Source organism: Podarcis filfolensis, assembly GCF_964270895.1.
Source record: "Podarcis filfolensis genome assembly, chromosome: 1".
NCBI classification, from domain to species: domain Eukaryota; kingdom Metazoa; phylum Chordata; class Lepidosauria; order Squamata; family Lacertidae; genus Podarcis; species Podarcis filfolensis.
In genome coordinates, this window is record NC_139604.1 from 62,084,341 (window position 1) to 62,102,141 (window position 17,801).

The window sequence follows — 17,801 nt, forward strand, 5'->3', positions numbered from 1 at the left end:
GTCATGTTGGCACACCCCACAGTGACATCAGCATGCCCAGGCACCTACTGTCACTGGGGCAAGGTCGGGTGTTGGTTTATAGAAAGTGGTTTTATTGGGTGTTATATTGGAGTGGCTGAGTTGAATAGCATTTATGTACAGACGAAGAATCAGAACTCCCTCCCTCCCTCCCTTCTCTTTTTCTTCTCCCGTTTATCCCTTCTCTATCTTTCTATCCTGTATTTCTCTCTCTCTTCTCCTTTTTCTTTGTGTTTTTATTTAGATTAACGTATCGATTTTAAAAAAGATAATAGATAATAATCTTTGTATCCCTTTTCCCAAACTCCCCCCCCCCAAAAAAGAAGTTCAACCCCACCTCACAAAAGTTTACAAGCCAACCCAGCTACTCATATATATATATGATGTTTGGGGCATATTGATGGTTAAAAAGAAGTTAACTAGAGCTTCTCAGCCTGGTTGTCTTTAGTAAATTCTTACTCACTATGGCAAACAGGCAAATTACTATTTATAAGCTCGTAAACTGAGGTGCATAAGAACAGACCTAGAGGCCTGGTTCACTTGTAGCACTAAACCATGATTAATTATTGTTACGTGCATGAGCCTCGGAGAGCCCAGCTACAGCTCTCACTCCCCTCTTCTCCTTTTGTGCAGCTGGGAGGAGAAATAAATTGTGATTCAGGGTTCACTTTCTGTGATTTGTGGCTTGTTACATATGAACCAGGGAAACGTTTTAAAATAAGCTCTAGTCAATGGCAAAACAATTCAAATTCAAACAAAATATAATTTATTTTAAATACTGATTCTTAATTCATACATAATGACAACCTTTGGATTGGGTAAAGGGCAAAGGAATTCCAAAATATGAATCCAAATTGCACAGGAGGAAGAGGAAGAAGAGTGAGGCACTTGAGGCTTTGTTCAGGCTCACTGAGGCTCGTTGGTTCAATGCTAAACCATTGTTTTGCATTGCATGCAAACCAGCCCAGTGAGTAGGCCAGTGCTTTGCCGCAAAGCCCAAAACAGTGTAAGATGCTGAACCTAAGCACTCTCCTGAGTTCTGGCACACAAGAGGGCAGGATTAATTTTTTTTTAAATTGTTACTGGTTTAGTTCATTCCCAAGTTGCTGAAATAGTATTTATTTCACATTTTATAAATGAAAACTGATCGCTGGCAGACCCCCTGCAGTAACTAAAGCTGTGCCATTTGCACTGGCTAGGGCAGAAGGCTGAGGGCCGTAAAATCCTCATATTTTGCAGTACCAGCTCCAGGCTAAGGCAGATCAGGCCCCTCTCCATGCAACCACAACATCAATAATAATTGGGTTCATCTTGTTTTGGCAGAGGGGGCGGTTTCCTGAATCTCCCAGAAAACAAGAAAGGGAGAATAATACAGGTTTGCTGGTATGTCTATGGGTATATACAGAATACTCTGTTGTGTGCTGGTAGCTAAATATTTTCTGGAAACTGTAGAATTTGGGAACCTAGAGTTCTAGAGTTTGCTTTCTTTCTGATGTTTCCAGAGAATTCTGTAGTGCAGAATTTAGCCATTGCAGTGCTGCTGTTACAGCTTTCTGTGTCTTTTAAGATCAGCTCAGAGTTTCAGTATGTTCAGAAAAAGAATATCTAGCCTGGCTGCTTATCACAGCTGCTAGTCTCTCTGATGTGATGATACCTAAAGGAGCCATTTGAGGTTAGGAGCTTGTTAGCTATTATTAGCAAGGAGGTGAATCTGTGATACAGATGGGAAAACAACAAAGCAAATAAGAACCAAATAAATAAAACTTTTCCCCCTTTTGCTGAAGAATCACTTGGTTGGTTCATATAATCGTTCCAATTTTCTCTGAAGGATAAAACCATTCTTCATATTGAGCACTTTGTTTATTTCCCCATGAACAGTTGAATCACATTCCCTTTAAGCTCCAAAGTTTTCCCTCATGTGGTTTTATCTCTCCTTTCCAACCCTTTCATTTGCCTTTCAGTGAGGGCCCAGAGACACACCTTGGTCTATGGGTGCTTTAAGCCAGTGCACTTTTTTTTCCTGGTGGTTCGCAATGGTACACAGTACTGCCACCTTTTGAGAGGAAGGAGGTGGAAGAACTTTTGGATCCCATCAGAGCATCGTGGCTCCTTCTCTAAGCCTGGGAAGCATTTGTCCAGCTTAGGGAAGGAGGTGCAAGGCTCCAAAAGGTCCTGGAGTCCTGCTGCCTCTTTCCGAAAGATTGGCAGGGAGGCCTCTTCACCTGGGCAGCAGGTGGGTGAGTAGGCAAGGGAGCATCAAGCAGCTAACTCACGCTCACCGCCCAGTCTTGGTGTCAGACCACCCCTCCCCCATGCCCTGGGCCTTCCCCCTGCTTGCTGTTGAGTACCAGCACTTTTTTCTAGAAGAAAAAGCACTGCTTTGAGCCCTCATTATAGTGCATTTTGCTCGTTTAAGCCCACCCCAAATAACATAATAGAAATAACTGCAGGAAAGTGACAAGGAATTGCAAAATCAAAGTGGGACAAACAGAACTCTTTCCTTTGCTGCTTCTTGTTCTTCCTGTCTTCTGCTTGGGCTCCCTCCCACATACCCCTCAATTTTTTCCACCCATCCTCCTTCTCTTCATCTCATAACCTCCTTTCTTACTTCAACTTCTTTTTAACTCTTTTGTCAGCACTGTAGACTTAGTGAAGGAAGCAGCTAGCTGTTGATAAGCACCACTGAGCAGGGGCGGTGTGTCCTGTTTAGCCACCTGAGGAAAAATGGCAATGTGTTGCTCCCTACCCCCATCCTCCTGCGGCCACTGGAATGCCCCCCTTTCACCAGTTTCTAAAGTGGGTGCTTCACCCCGCCTCTTTAGTGTTCTGGCTCCACCACTGAGTCTGAGTTTCCTGTGGCCAGCATTTGCTTTCTCGCAGCCACTACCCTGGTGGGAAAGGGCTATCACCTGTGTGCTGACTTCCATTGCCACTTGCCAGGAACACTCCTGGGGTCATGAGAGCAGTGTAGAACTTCACACGGCCTGCAATGGATTTTTTTTTGGGGGGGGTGAGAGGGGGGACCATTTTGGACAAAGGTTGGCACCTCTACTAGTGATAGAGACCATATCAGATCCTGCCCAGCACCCCATTTGTCACCTTCCATGTGTTGCACATGGATGAACAAGTTGACCCCAAAATGACAAACAATATTATTTTCTGTTCAGTGACTCAGATGCAGGAGACCTGTTTTCCAAGCTCCTAAATACAGTGAGTAAGCAGGATATGTTTTAATGTACAAGAAACTGCAGAAAAGGCCTAAAATATAACAAATGTGGACATAACTGATAGTCGTCTTCCATTCCAATTCTGGAAACACACAGTTCCTTCCCCAAAAAGATGGAAAAGCAGAGTCATGTGGACCAACCATATTATTTAATTTCTGCCCTTGTAGTTTCAGTCAAAAACATCTGTCTATGTAATACTGACTGGGAAGGTATTTGCAGCTGCAATTCTAACCTATTGAATATGGTGGGACTTACTTCCACATAAAAATGCCCACAGATAGATGGACCAGCAAACAAATGTCTATGAGATTAGTAAGAGTACTGAATAATCCTTAAAGCAGGAGGAAATCAAAATTAGCCATGTTGGCAATTGATTCTAAATCCAAGCAGGAACCTCCCACCTTTGAGACCTGATCTGTAAAATGGATAATCAAAATATGTGTGCACATGCAATCTCTGCAAAAGCTTCTAGGTTCACAATAATAAACTTGTAGTTAATAGCTCTAGTTAGAAGTATTTGGTAAATATGTTTATATTCCCATTCCAGGGTTGGATTGAGTTTAATTCAATCCAAGAGCATGGAGCAGGAGTTGGGTACTAAAGTAAGGCTGTTTAATCAAAGCCATCTGGTGGAGGCAATCTTGAAGGGAATTGATTGAATGCGAAGGAATAGCTTCTGTTAGTGTCTCTGGTGCACTAGTAATTTAGGACCGGAGTATTTGAGATGTTGCATTACACAGAAAACCTCCTCTGTGTATCAGCTCTTGCACCTTGAGCATTGCTTAACAAACAAGTCTGCCACTCTCCTCATGTTAGCAGAGCTGTTAGCACAGAATACATTGTCTCTGTGCTCCTCTTGCTTCCCCTGACAAGACAAGAGCACCAATCTTTTAAAAATGTCTTACTCCATTTGTTTCCATTACTGTCTCTGACGCTTCTGGGTGGTGAACAAAAATAAATAACCCTCTGAATTATCTCTGCCCCTCAGTTTGTTTTACTTTTTATTCAAGACTGAGGCATTTTTAATAAGTGAAAGTTGATAAATAAATAAATTTGCTGTGCTGTTCCTACTGTGGGTGAGAAAAATGCTAGACTTGTAATTTTCTGAACTTTGGCATTTGAAAGCTGTGTAATGGAGGGCATCTGTCTGCATGTCTGCACATCTTTATATATGAATGGTGTTGTATCTAAATTAGTATTATACCTTAAGCTACATACAGTTTTGTCCTACAGCTTTACCCTGTCCAAAACATCAGCTGTCCACAGCAGAAGGAATGAGTTATCCAAGTCCCTAATTAGAAAGCTAATTTTGGACGTACCACTAGATTTGCCAGATGTCACTAGATCCAGACTTGGACAATAACCTATTCCCTACAGAGTTTCATAGCAGAAAAATGAATCAAACACCACATTGTGCAAGCATGGCATTCTAGGCCCATCTTATTCCATAAAAAGGTAAAGGTACCCCTGCCCGTATGGGCCAGTCTTGACAGACTCTAGGGTTGTGTGCTCATCTCACTCTAGAGGCCGGGAGCCAGCGCTGTCCGCAAACACTTCCGGGTCACGTGGCCAGCGTGACAAGCTGCATCTGGCGAGCCAGCGCAGCAACGGAACGCCGTTTACCTTCCCGCTAGTAAGCGGTCCCTATTTATCTACTTGCACCCGGGGGTGCTTTCGAACTGCTAGGTTGGCAGGCGCTGGGACCAAGCGACGGGAGTGCACCCCGCTGCAGGGATTCGAACCACCGACCTTTCGATCGGCAAGTCCTAGGCGCTGAGGCTTTTACCCACAGCGCCACCCGCGTCCCATCTTATACCATAGATGCTATTTAAAAAGGGTTATAACTAAAGATTCTGGAGTGACTTCTGCGTAGTGTGCACCCAGGACAGGAATTCTTTCCCATGATGACAGCATGGCAATCTGGGAACGGTTTGGCACCACTTGTATCTAAGCCCCACTTGACTAGTGGGGACTATTGGCTTGGTTTAGCTTCACATAGCAAACCTTTGGTTTCACAATATCTGATTGTGAAGGAAACTGATCACATAGTTCCTTTAAGCAGATAGAGATACACTCTTGATATCTATCACAGTTTGATGTTTTCCTGAAAGATGGTTCTAAAATTAAGTGAATAATTTAGAGGTTAGACCATGCATAAGGTCCCTGGTGTGATCTCCAGCATCTGTAGTCAAAAGATAGCAGACACTGGGGAGCTGCTAGCAGAGCAGAAAGTACTAGACTTGGCAGACCAGATATCTAACTCTATCAAACAGCAATTGCCCCATTATCCCTTTTAATGTTGTTTTTAAAAATTGATTGCGATGCATCACCATCCTTAACATACAATAACACACAAATGAAGGTATTTCCAATAAGAAAAAACATCTGTTATCACAACAAACACCGTGGTACCCTATACATTTTTACTTCAGAGTAAGTTTGATTGGATATATTTCCAAGTAAATATGCAAAGGATGACAGTGCACAAGAGTTTCCATTATTTGCTTTTACCTGATTCTTCTTCATTCCATATTTCATGAAAAGAAGTGATTTTCTACCATGCTTTAACTCCTACATTACTTATTAATTTTTTTGAGTCAGAACTATCCCGATACTTTTGTTGTTCTTCACTCGTGAACTTTGTCTTCCATATGATAATTTTGCATCTAATCATTTATTTATACTTTCTATATTTGGATATTTTTATCCTGCCTTTCAATGATAAAATCACGCTCTAGTGGCTTATAAATGAAAATCTCAAAAATTAAAAAGCAAAACAATCTGTATATATGGTACATTGTATATAATAATCTTGCAGTCACCAAATATTAAAAACATCCTGGTAATTCTTTATTCTTTTCCTTAATTGCCTCTTCTGTAAGTCAGTTTTGATGGGACTAAATTTATAGAAGAATCAATGCTTTTCAGAGCACCTCAAAATAAAACAAAATAACTGCAAATGTTTTCTTAGTCACCTACTTCTAAGTCTGAAAGTTGGAAATTTGCTGTCACATTATCATTTTTTAGTCTGCAAACAATTTTACTGCTAATGTGGTTGCAAATCGGAACTTCATGTCACTGAATATGGAGTTTAAATGTGCATTGATATTAATTCCAGCAGTGTTATTTTAGAAGATATTGGGCAGGATCTGACTAAATTGTTTCGCTTGTGCAAAGAGTTTTAGCTGTGTAATGGAACTTCCAGACCCTCTCCTTTTCTCATGTGTCCCCTAAATCAGTTATGGGGGTTCCCCCAATGCTCCAGGGCAGATGTACTGGGCATGTATAGAGGCAGGCAGAGAGAAGAGAAGGCAGCAAAGTTCCACTGTGTACCTAAAAGTCATTGCTCTAGCAGAACTGTTTAGTTACCGTACATACTGCCCGATAGGTAGATCACTATCCATGGTCCTTTTAGGCAGAATGTATCTTTAAGCATTGGAGATCAATTAAAAAGGATACTGGGAGCAATGAAGTCATCTGTTCTTGTTGTTTTAAAGCCTATATTCCAAGAGATATCTAAGAACTCCAGACATTCACTTGCAGCTAAAAAAATACAAGGGCACTAACACATTGTCTCACTTTGCTGCCTCTAGAGAAAGTTGCCTATTGGTTATTATGCAGACATTTATGCATGGGTGTGTATGTTTAACACATCTGCTTGATCGCATATAAACAAATATATTTTCCCTGTCTTGTTTTAGATATTTGGTGCTAGAACATGTGTCTGGTGGAGAGCTCTTTGACTATCTTGTAAAGAAAGGAAGATTAACGCCAAAAGAAGCCAGGAAGTTTTTCAGACAAATCATCTCCGCTTTAGACTTCTGTCATAGTCATTCAATCTGGTGAGTAAAGCTGCATAAGGTACATGGCATACAAGTGGTACCTTCAAGAAAAGGTGGCAGTGTGTCCTTACCCAGCAATAGTATTGCTTCTGATCAAGGAGCCAACGCTCTATGTCCTCCTCCAGGGCACTATAAGCAGACACTCAAAGCTCTGTGGCTCTCATTGTGCTGTTTTGCAGGGCAGATCCTTCTTTGTGGGGGTGTTTTAAACTTTTGCTTTACTTCTGTATACCTCCAAATTTGTCCGTCATGGTAATACCCTCATTTTGTTCTCAGTAGGCCTGTTTTGGTTCCAATCTTTTCAGTGCCCAACCACCTGTTCGCTATTAAAGGGAATGATAATATTATATGATATTTATGGCATAATATATTATATTTATGGCATAAGATTATATAGCAGATCAGCCTCTAGGTCACTGAAAGCTCTTTGGCTTTTTACAAGCCATTAGCTAGTCACTGGTAAGGCTTGGAATCTCCTGTACTGTGTGCATGCAGCTGCCAGCCCCTATTACTATCTAGATACGCTGATAACACACGTGCTTTCACTGAAGGCTGTCCATGGCCTTTCTTTGGTCGCGTTCAGTAATATTCAGTAAGATGAGTGGTTCATATCTGATTAAACCTTTTTTCCCCATGGTGAGCTTGAAGACAGGGAGACACCTACTGTCACATTCATTTACAGTGAACACTTTAACTGGGAAAAACCAAAGCCCAGTGGAATCGGCAGCTTAATTTATAAGGATCTTGGGGGCATTTGCCAATAAATAAGAATAATATGTGTCATATTGCGCCCTCTCCCTGAAGAAACCTGGGACAATTACCAATTCAACAAACTCATTTTATGGCATCCTTGGGTTATAGAAAACCTTCTGGTGTTTGGCAGCCTTGCCTAGACCCCTTCTGGGCATTCGATTCACTATTCCCTTTAATTTCTTTTCCAGCAGGGAGTAATTTTCTTTTATCAGTCTGTTATTGATACCCACTTGGATGATTTAATTGTTGAGTGTGGTTTAACCTGTTAACTTGCAGGCCATGTTTTAAATTGAACCAGTTTCCACTTAGGGCTTTAACAAGTTTGAGTAATTTTTAAATTACACTGAAATTGAGTTTTTGCCACCAATTGGAATGCAAAGTTTCTGTTCAGCTACTGACCCATAACCATACATTTATTTCTCAGTAATGTTGTTTCCTAAGATTTGATTGGCTGTGAACGGTGATTTACATAATGGATGTAAGGCTTTTTCTCAGTACAGATGGCATTAAATCCTTAAATCTGATAGGGTAAAGACTACAGCAAGATGAAGAGTGTGCATTGCATAACCACTGCTGATGCCTTGTAATAAATGTGCAATGATTATAAAGACACTCCTTGAATGACTACAGTCCTGATATACCCATAACAAAAAGGGGAGCCTCGTTGTGTTAAAGGCAGACTTCTATATAGATGGGCTGGATCTTTCTTTTGACAGGGAAAGGAAATAAAGCATAGGTAGAATGTAAAGCTTGTTGTTGAGCTGATGTGCAGCACAACCTTGTGCATCGTTATTCAGAAGCAAATATTGTAGTTCAGCTTACACCAAAATGTGCACTGGATTGCAACACTAATCTGTAGCTGAGCTGCAACATCTGCGTGTAGGGTGGGCTGAGGAAGAAGAGGATCTGAGTGCAGCTTTTGATGTATATCTGGAAGTTGTGTTTGTGTTTAAACTGTACCACTTCAAAATAGAGTGATTTTCACCCAAACTTAAGATACATAAGTGAGTGATGACAGAAAAGTTGCCCTTCTATCATGATTTTCCTTTCTGATCGGTCCCTGTGTCCTCAGCTCATTTTCCTTCAATATTTCCTTGGTCTGCCCAGTCAAAATTATTTTCCTCCAGGTTTGTGTTATGATGCAGGGCTGCTTACACATTTGCATAAAGCTACAGCATGATTTTTGTACAGTTGCACATTCCTGCATGAGATTGGGGAGAGGGAGAGTAAAAAGGCATTCTTTAGGGTGTTTCAGGCAAGCGAGTCATGTGCAGAGGAAGCATAGGAGGGGCAGACCTTTTCTGATAAAGAATATCTTATTGATTTCGGAGCACAGGGTTTGCTTCTTAAAAAGCAACAAGGACAGTCTAGAGGTGTTGCATGCATTGTGAATCCACACCACACAAGCTTTGGGTTGCACTAAACTACAAGTGTAGACTAGCTCACAGAAAAGAGTGGTGACAGGTTATGGAGTAGATTGAATGCCAAGTCCAGAGAAAATAGGCAAGTAGCACAGATGGGTTTATAACAGTCAACAGAGCACAAGGGAGAGCTGACGGAAATCAATAACAGCTTGAGGGTCCAATCTGAAACTCATTAAAATTAATGGAGAGAGTCCCACTTACTTTGGTAGCCGCTGGATCAGGCCGAGAGATTTTTCCTTATTAAACTATATGACCAAACTCATAAGTCCTTTAGACTGATACTTCATCAGTCTAGCAGACACTTACAGTTCCACGGTTAACAAATGGCCTGCAGGTTATTACTTACATGATCAAAGGTGCCTTAGTTTAATAAGCCATGGGGTTGTTGTTGTTTTTCAAGTTGTTGCTTGGCAGAGGTGGTACAGTTGAGTTGAAAGTAATGGGGTTTGACCTTGGAGATCTAAGTCAACTTGCCCTATGGCCCAGGCCAGCCCTCTCCGCTCTCCACCCTCCTTCCAGTTTTGAACAGAGAAATATTCTAGCCATGTCCTCATATAGTCTTGTTCTGTTTTACCATTGTTCTAGACCAAGTTGTTTTATGCAGGTTGAGACTGAGGGCCAGTAACTTGCCCAAGCCATTTAGTCAGAACAGGACTGAACATGGATGTGAACTCAATTACAGGTTGAACAATCTAGTCACCTGTACCCTGCCACAGAAGCTGAGCTGGAACATTGCCATCCACTCCTAGGATACTTTCCTGTCAACTCTTAAGTCTGATTGGAATAGGAAATTTCAAGGAAATAGATTCTGTCTTGCAGTCATCGGTTGATGAGGGAAGGCTCTTTTTGCAGTCATTGACTGGTGAGGGAAAGCTCTTTTTGTTACAACCTTAACTATTTGTGTTATTCTGTCACCTGGTATGGTCACTGTGTGAGAGCCTTGCAGTTCCCAGGATGGTGCTGCTTATGACACTTCATAATGAAAAACTGGAAATAGGCAGTTTGGGTGGCAGGGAGCATGGATTAGTTTGGGAGAGGGGCATTATAATTTGCGGTTTTAAATGCCAGTCAGGGGCTGACAAAATTGCAAATCTTCTACTTTGCTTGGTTGTCCAGTCATGGCCATGCTGAAATTTCTGCTGCTGGTGAACAAAGTTTGCAGGGGTCTGTGCTGCTTCAAAAATCTGATCAGAGATAACAGTGGGACAAATTTAATGTGTGTGCAGCATAGGAAGGAGAGAGAGAGAGAGAGAGAGAGAGAGAGAGAGAGAGAGAGCGCACTTGCAGACTGTGTTCTCTTGGTCACACCCTATTGGCCAATATTAAATTGGCAAAACAGTCTCTGAATGAAAAAGCTTATCCACTCATGGTTTGGGTCAATGCAAAGATTTTTGTTTTGTTTATAAAGAGTTTTCTGACTTTCCTCCAAGTGAGCTTATTCTTTCAATTAAAAAAAACAGCAAAGACACACACACACACACACATATATATATTCTTATATAAAATTGGTATAGTGTTGTTATCCTCATACATATATAAATGTTAATAGCCTACTACATTTTGTATAAAGCCCTTCCAAATATTATCATACTTATCCAAGCAAAGTATAGAACACTGTACAAACATATGTTTCAGGGAGGCATTGTCCTTGCCACATCTCCAACACTGAGCTATCTTAGCTAACCCTTTTTATATATATACAACTGTAAAGGAGTCCCATAAACTCAAAATATTATTTTCTGTTGTATAAGTCTTAATTTTAAATCCAGAGACACCTTGGGTATTGATGCTAAAACATTTCCCCACTGTCTGGGAAAGCTTGTAACATTGCAAGCTTGTAGCATTAGTTGCAGCTTGTAACATTAGGGTGCCTGGTGCGCTTTCATCTCCAGCTGCTGTGTTCATGTGCAGTTATTTGAACATGGGGGATCCTTAGGGAAATGGCTTGACCAGCAGACTTGAGAGGTCAAATCTGGGGCTAACAGGAATATCCTCTATCTTTGGATCAGCTTGCCAAGAGAGCAATTCGTGGGTTACAAGGGTGAGAGAACTGCCTTCCCAAGCAAGGCCTCCCTCACTACAGAAAGCACAGCAAATGAGGCCCAAAGTGACTCTACTCCTGTGTTTTATTGCCTTGCCACAGGATGGTTGCCCAAGACTTCGAAGCACCCAGAGGTAAAAAATAGGCATGTCCAGTTCTGTATCGTGCACGTTAACTTGCAAATATATATTAAGATAGTGACAACGTTCCCAGTAAGTGGATAAAAGCTGACAACCCAGTGCTGGCCTGTCATTCAAGTGCTGGCCCAAATTACTTTGAAATGAAAGCATTTAAAGGAACAATGCACATACATATCCAACATTGGTTGTTCACCTGGAAAACCGTATTCTTCCTGGCACATTGGATCAGCATCTTGTTTCAAAAACACTGCCCAGCCTTGGGAGATAAGCATCCCGTTAGGTGAGTCAATGGCGGGGAGAGGCCAGAGCTCTTTTAGTTTCCTTTGCATCAGGTAGCTGAGCTGACAGGGAATGGTGTTTTAGAGCCTGAGGGAGCTCTGTGAGGGAGGAGGAGCCCCAGTTTTAGATTTCCTCTGAAGGCATTCCCTCTTGTGAGAAAAGAAGTAAAAACTCCACACAGCACTAAGAGGAGTCTGCATGGAAGAGCAGGGAGAACAGCTAAAGGAGTCAGGATTGGCTGGCTGTGACATCATCAAGCAGCACAGCGATTGGTCCAGCTTCTGTTTGTGTGAGTGTGTTGGCTTTTCCCTTCTGGTTTTGCAGTGCTGACAAATAAAAGTATGATTACAGGAAAGGCCCCATGGCAAACCTGATTAGGCTTCAGTGGTAATAAATAATGCCAATTATTCCATAGGGGAGGGAAAACATTGAGAGGAATTTCCCTCTGGTAATGAGTTGCAGGATTCTGTTTTCATCTTATTTTTATTTGGGTTATGAGAGGTTATTAGGGGGGAGCACTTGGAGAGGGTGATACAGGATTTTGCATGAATATTGATAAATGACAATTACTTGAGCCTCTTCCCTTTCCATCGCCTGAGGCCATGTCTGCTGAGATATACAGGCAGGACTCGTAGTAATCTTTGTGTATGTGTTCAGGTGGGGGCAAACGAAAAAGGAATAAGAGCTTTGTTTGCATCCTTCACACTAAAAGGAGGGGACTGATTTAGAAGCCGTATGTCAGGGTACTACAGTAGCGAAACAAAAAGAGCTGCTTTTGATTCTGCAAGCTGTAACTTGTTGTAAAATGCCACTGCATACACACATACCTTTTATTAAAAGAGAATTCAGACTTTTGAGTCAAAGAGTCTGAGATGTTCACAAAATGTTAAGCATCATTTAGAAAGAGACTTAAGGCAGTTCCACTACATGGAGCAAAGGCCAGTCTCCATGCAACACAAGGCGCTTGGCTCCACATACCCCTTCCAACATTGTACAGACATTTATCAATTGACTACCACTACAAGGTGGTTTCTCTCATTGAGACCACATCATCTGCTCAGAACATCACAGATCAGTAGGCTATGGAAGCAGGCTGTGGAAGCAGAAAACATCTTTTTTTGTTATCTTTATTTATTTTTATTGTATTAACGCCCCTGAATGGTTTACAATAAATCTTTAAATTATCAGAAAAAACCCCAGTTAAAAACAAGTAATTTAAAACATTTAAAATATAATTAAAATGAACTGTAAAAGATTAAAGCACATCAACATCTATGTGTCTGGATAGACCTACCTAAACAAAAATGTTTTAAGCAGGTGCTCAAAGGAGTACAGGGAAGGCACTTGCCTGGTATCAACAGACAAGGAGTTCCAAAGTGTAGGTGCTGCCGCGCTAAAACATCCATCTCAGGGTCATGGGTTCAAGCCCCGCGTTAGGCAAGAGGATTCCTGCATTACAGAGGGGTGGACTAGATGACCCTTGTGGTCCCTTCCAACTCTGTAATTCTAGGATTCTGTGATTCCTATGTTCCTTTTAAGACTTCTTCCTGACTTCTTGGAGAGATAATTATAGAAGGCTTCTGGTCAAGGTTGACAGAGGTAGGATAGATGGACCATTAGTCTGATTCAAAATAAAATCAAACTTTGTATCATATTGCAAGAGTACTCATAGATCCATTTGTGCAATTTGATTATATACTGTGATGTGTGCAATGCAGGAAAAAGCCTCCACTTTATGGACTATGCACCTTAAGATTTCATGATCAGGGAGTTTTTTGTTTTTTTTAAAAAATAATATTTATTACTTTTAAAGATTACAAAAAAGGAAAAAGAAAGAAAAGACAAGAGGGAAAAAAACAAAAGAGAAAAAAAGCAATACAATACAATATATAAACAATACAAAACACAACCTAAACACATTAAACTAAACACATTAAACTAAACTAAACTAAATCCTAACTCTAACCCTAACCCTAAATAAAACAAAACAAAAACAATTTAAAAACATACATCACATCTTTTCCATACTCTATCTTTCATTCCCTTGTTTCCTCGACCTCCTCTCACCTCCCTTTTTGTATTCCACTTCTGTTAATTGTTTCAGCAAATCCTTTCCATCTTTCTCTATTTTCTATCATATTATAAATATCTCAACATATTTTTAACCTTATTTTCCATTAAGACTAAAATACTTATATATATACCTTATAACATTTCTGCTAAGGCCATAAAATTTCATTCCACCATTTTTCTATCACTCATTAATTTTACAGTATTTCTATATATAAACTTTAAATTTTCCAATCTTCTTCCACCATCTCCTCTCCCTGGTTTCGGATTCTGCCAGTCCTTTCCGTCAATTCCATATAGTCCACCAACCTGGAGATCTTATGTCCGAGGCTCTTAACTCTTTTCCAGGTCCCTTCTGCAGGTCTTCTTCATATTCTTTAATGCTAAAGAGCAGATCTCGGGAAGACTCCAACCTAACAATACTTTTATTCCTTCTGGACAGGTCAGCCAAATTTCCATAGTTGAAGCTAAGATCCATAAAGTGTTTCAGGACATATTTCAAGATTCCTCCAAATCCAAAGGCCCCCAGAATTTCAATCTCCTCCAGACCCAAGTCCATGTCCCAGAAGTCAGTTAATCCCTGCATAGAGGGATCTTTCCAACTTTCCTTCTTCAGTCCAGGCCGGGATCTGATCCTCAGAATCTGACTTTTTCTAGATTCGATCATAAAAGGCCTCAACTTATAGTCCTCAATTTTCTTCTGTAAAACTGAGGATCCCGCTTGTATTACTTTAGGTTCAACAACAACAGCTTTCTCCTTCTCCTCCACAATTTGTCCTGCCAAAGTACATTCCTGTACCAAGTCCTGAATTATTTCTGTTTTGGTGCTCACTTTTTGTCTCATATTAGTCACTTTTTGTCCCAAGTTGTCAATTTTAAAAGCCATGTCATCCGTCTTCTTATGAAGCTGTTCCAGCGAATAGCTTATCTTGCATAATACAGTCACTATGGCTTCTCCTGTCAACATTTTTAAATGGTCCAAGGTCAATCTCTGGTTCTCACAATTTCTTATCTTGCAGCTGGAGATTCCCCAGTTACACTCCTGTAACAGTTTCAAAAGCTCCCTCTAGAGGGAAACAGTCTCCACTTGTATCAATCCTTTCAAACACATCTCAAGCCATAAAAGATAGTTTCAATTTTCAGTTACTTTTCCTCCTTTTTAAACGCAGAAGAGAACAATGGAAACAGTATCTTTCTCTTATTTAGCTAGCTGTCAAATACTTTCTGTTCACAGTCAATGAACTCTCCCAAAACGTCACTCTTTCTGGCAGCCCTTTTCCAGGTTCAGAGCAGTGGTAATTTAATTTTTCACTCTCTCCTGCAGGCTCGCTAGGCCCAAAATTTCCCCCCTCTTCTCCTGCTTCCAAGGGGGGGTTTGTAATTTTAACCGATGGAAATTTAATCCTTTGCCAAAGGCTTTCCAAGACTTTAGCTTGTAATGTCTTTGCTTCAATCTATTTACAAAAGAGGAAGGCGGACTTCCTGTTTAAGACCTTCCCGTTTCAGTGCCAAATAAAGGTATTTAAGGATCCAATTTTCCGTTCTACTCACGGGTAGTTGTTTAAAGTCCAATTGTCCACAGGAAAAAGTCAGCGCTCTCTGGCAACAGCAATGCGGCTTCACTCCGTGAAAGAAGCAGTCAATTCAAAGCACTGCACCACTCACCCCATGTCGCTCTGGATCCCCAAAACAGGGTTTCCCCGCGAGTAGGGGAGGCGCAAAAGGTGCCAGCCGAATCCCAGGTTCACAAGCTTCTCCCGCTTGTGATTTCAATGGGTCTCCGCCTTCGCCGTGGCGGTCAGACCCTGCTTTCCACGGAGCAAGTTCCTCCCGATCGGAGGAGCTCCGCCATTGCCGGAGGCGCCAACCCAGAAGTCCATGATCAGGGAGTTTTTTGCTTCCCCCTCCCCACACACATATATGCACTCCATACATGCATGCCCACATACTTACAGAAATATCCTTTTAGGTGTTGGGATACTGCCAAGGAGATAGGGTCCATCTGAGCCCCCAAGCTCGGTGCCGGACGATCCATCGACCTCCCGTAGTCACGCAGTATCAGCAATTTAGCGACACTAAGCCTCTGGCTTAGTGCACACTCTAACAGCAGAATTCACACAGCAAAAGTTGCACAAGCATGAGAGCATATTTACAGTTTATTTGGCGTTGGTCAGAACAAAGAAAACATGACCGTCTGCTCCGACTGCTCAGGCAAAAACAGCAGAAAACGAAAGCAACAGAAGACATAAACATCCTGTGAACAGGAAATACGCAGACAGTGACACAAACATCCTGCTCCCTTTTAAGGTGGAACGGAAATATCCTAACATTAGGAACCATGCTTCAGGAAGGATCTGCAAATCTACTATCCTCAGCCTTTGTTAGCTGCCATTCTAAATGGGGCTGGAACAACATTTCTGATATGCGGTGTACTGCACAGTTCTTCTTCTTTCATCTTCTCTGTTGGCATATGTGGCTCTGTATGAAGCACTTTCCCTCACTTGTTCACCAAAGCCACTGCCTTATTTAATCCTCCTTTCCAGCCAATGTGTAGAAAGCCCCAGGGGCATTTCAGTCTCTAGAACAATGAAAGGGTATTGTGTCCTCTTTCACCTACAGACCGTGGAGGTGACACCTATCATGTAAGACATGGAACCAGAGAGATCAGCTGGAAAGAAACCAAATGAAGTTCATTTACCCTGCAATGTTCCATTAAATGCTGAGCAATTAGCACATGTTGTGGGGTTTTGCTTTTGTTTTCTTTCACTTTAGCACAAGGGGTTTTTTCCCCCATATTAATTAGATTATCCAGGCTGTTGGTCTCTTAAAGAAATTGCATCTAACATCCATTGCTCTACTAATCTCTCTGCCTTTTATGTTGGATAGCAAATGGAGACTGGGGGACAATGTAGATGTTTTATATATAATAATAGTTCTGCTTTGAGCTGAACTTACCTTAGCACATGTCCGCGTTACTAGTTTGTCATGGGTAAATGATGATCTGAGGCATCAGCAGAATATATTTGAGCTGTGTCATCTACTGTGACAATATATGAAAATCAGTAATGTGTATTGTTACTTGACTGAAAATTGCTCCAAACATTCCTCACTACAGAAATGTATGTGCACAGAAAAACCATAAATCTGACATCATGCTTGTCACATGATATGCCCTTGTGATCTTCAATATCTGCTCCCCCTTTCCCAAAAGTAAGGCTTTGAAGCCTCTGAATACCAGTTTCTGGGAATCACAGGTGGGCAGAGTACTGTTGCACTCAGGTCCTGCCTGGGTGCACAGGCATCTGGTCGGCCACTGTGAAAACAGGATGCTGGACTAGATGGGCCACTGACATGCTCCAAGAGGCTCTTCTTATGATCCTAGCACAGGTAGGTAAGCCATATGGAACCCCTCCATCATTTTATGCAGTGCTCAGCAAAACAAAAAGGAAGGGGGGGAAGCTGCCCCATTTTTCTGCCCCATCTCTGTTCCTTCATTCCTGTTCATTTCCTCCTTGTTTCCCCACACACCCCACATTGTCCATGTAGTTTCAGAACAAATGGAGGGGGCAGCCATGTAGCAGACTTTGGGATGGTGTCCCTGCAAGTCTGCGGCAGTTTGCTTGAAATAATTTATCTGATAAAAAGAAATGGATGGCTTTAAAAAAACAGCATTTGATGGGGGTTGGGGGGATTTCTGGGAAGAAATTTTTTGGTTTCATGTGTGTGTGTGTGTGTGTGTGTGTGTGTGTGTAGCACACCAGTCTGAAAGCAATTACTTTCACTTGCTTTCCAGATCAGCAGCTATGCTGTTCTGGTTTTTCCTTTTTTATTATTTTTTAAAATGGTGTACTTATGTGAGAATTCCTTTAAACCCAGTGGGACTTACCTCTGAGTAGACTTGCATAGGATCAATAATAATAATCTGAGGAAGCCATTACTGACACCAACTTGAATAAAATACTGGGGGGCACCCACCCAAACTTCTCCCTGCATCCCCGCACTTCTGT

The 17,801-nt window shown here is 41.5% G+C and overlaps 1 protein-coding gene across 18 annotated transcripts in view; it reads left to right on the forward strand.

The window, feature by feature from the left end:
• The window catches only part of BRSK2 (BR serine/threonine kinase 2), a 405,249-nt gene that overhangs the window by 284,188 nt on the left and 103,260 nt on the right, over nucleotides 1–17,801 (forward strand). For all 18 annotated transcript variants that reach the window (XM_083587315.1, XM_083587309.1, XM_083587321.1 and 15 more), the window contains exon 4: nucleotides 6,947–7,087. In XM_083587315.1, coding sequence (XP_083443441.1) covers nucleotides 6,947–7,087 — 141 coding nt within the window. The remainder of the gene's footprint in view (nucleotides 1–6,946; nucleotides 7,088–17,801) is intronic.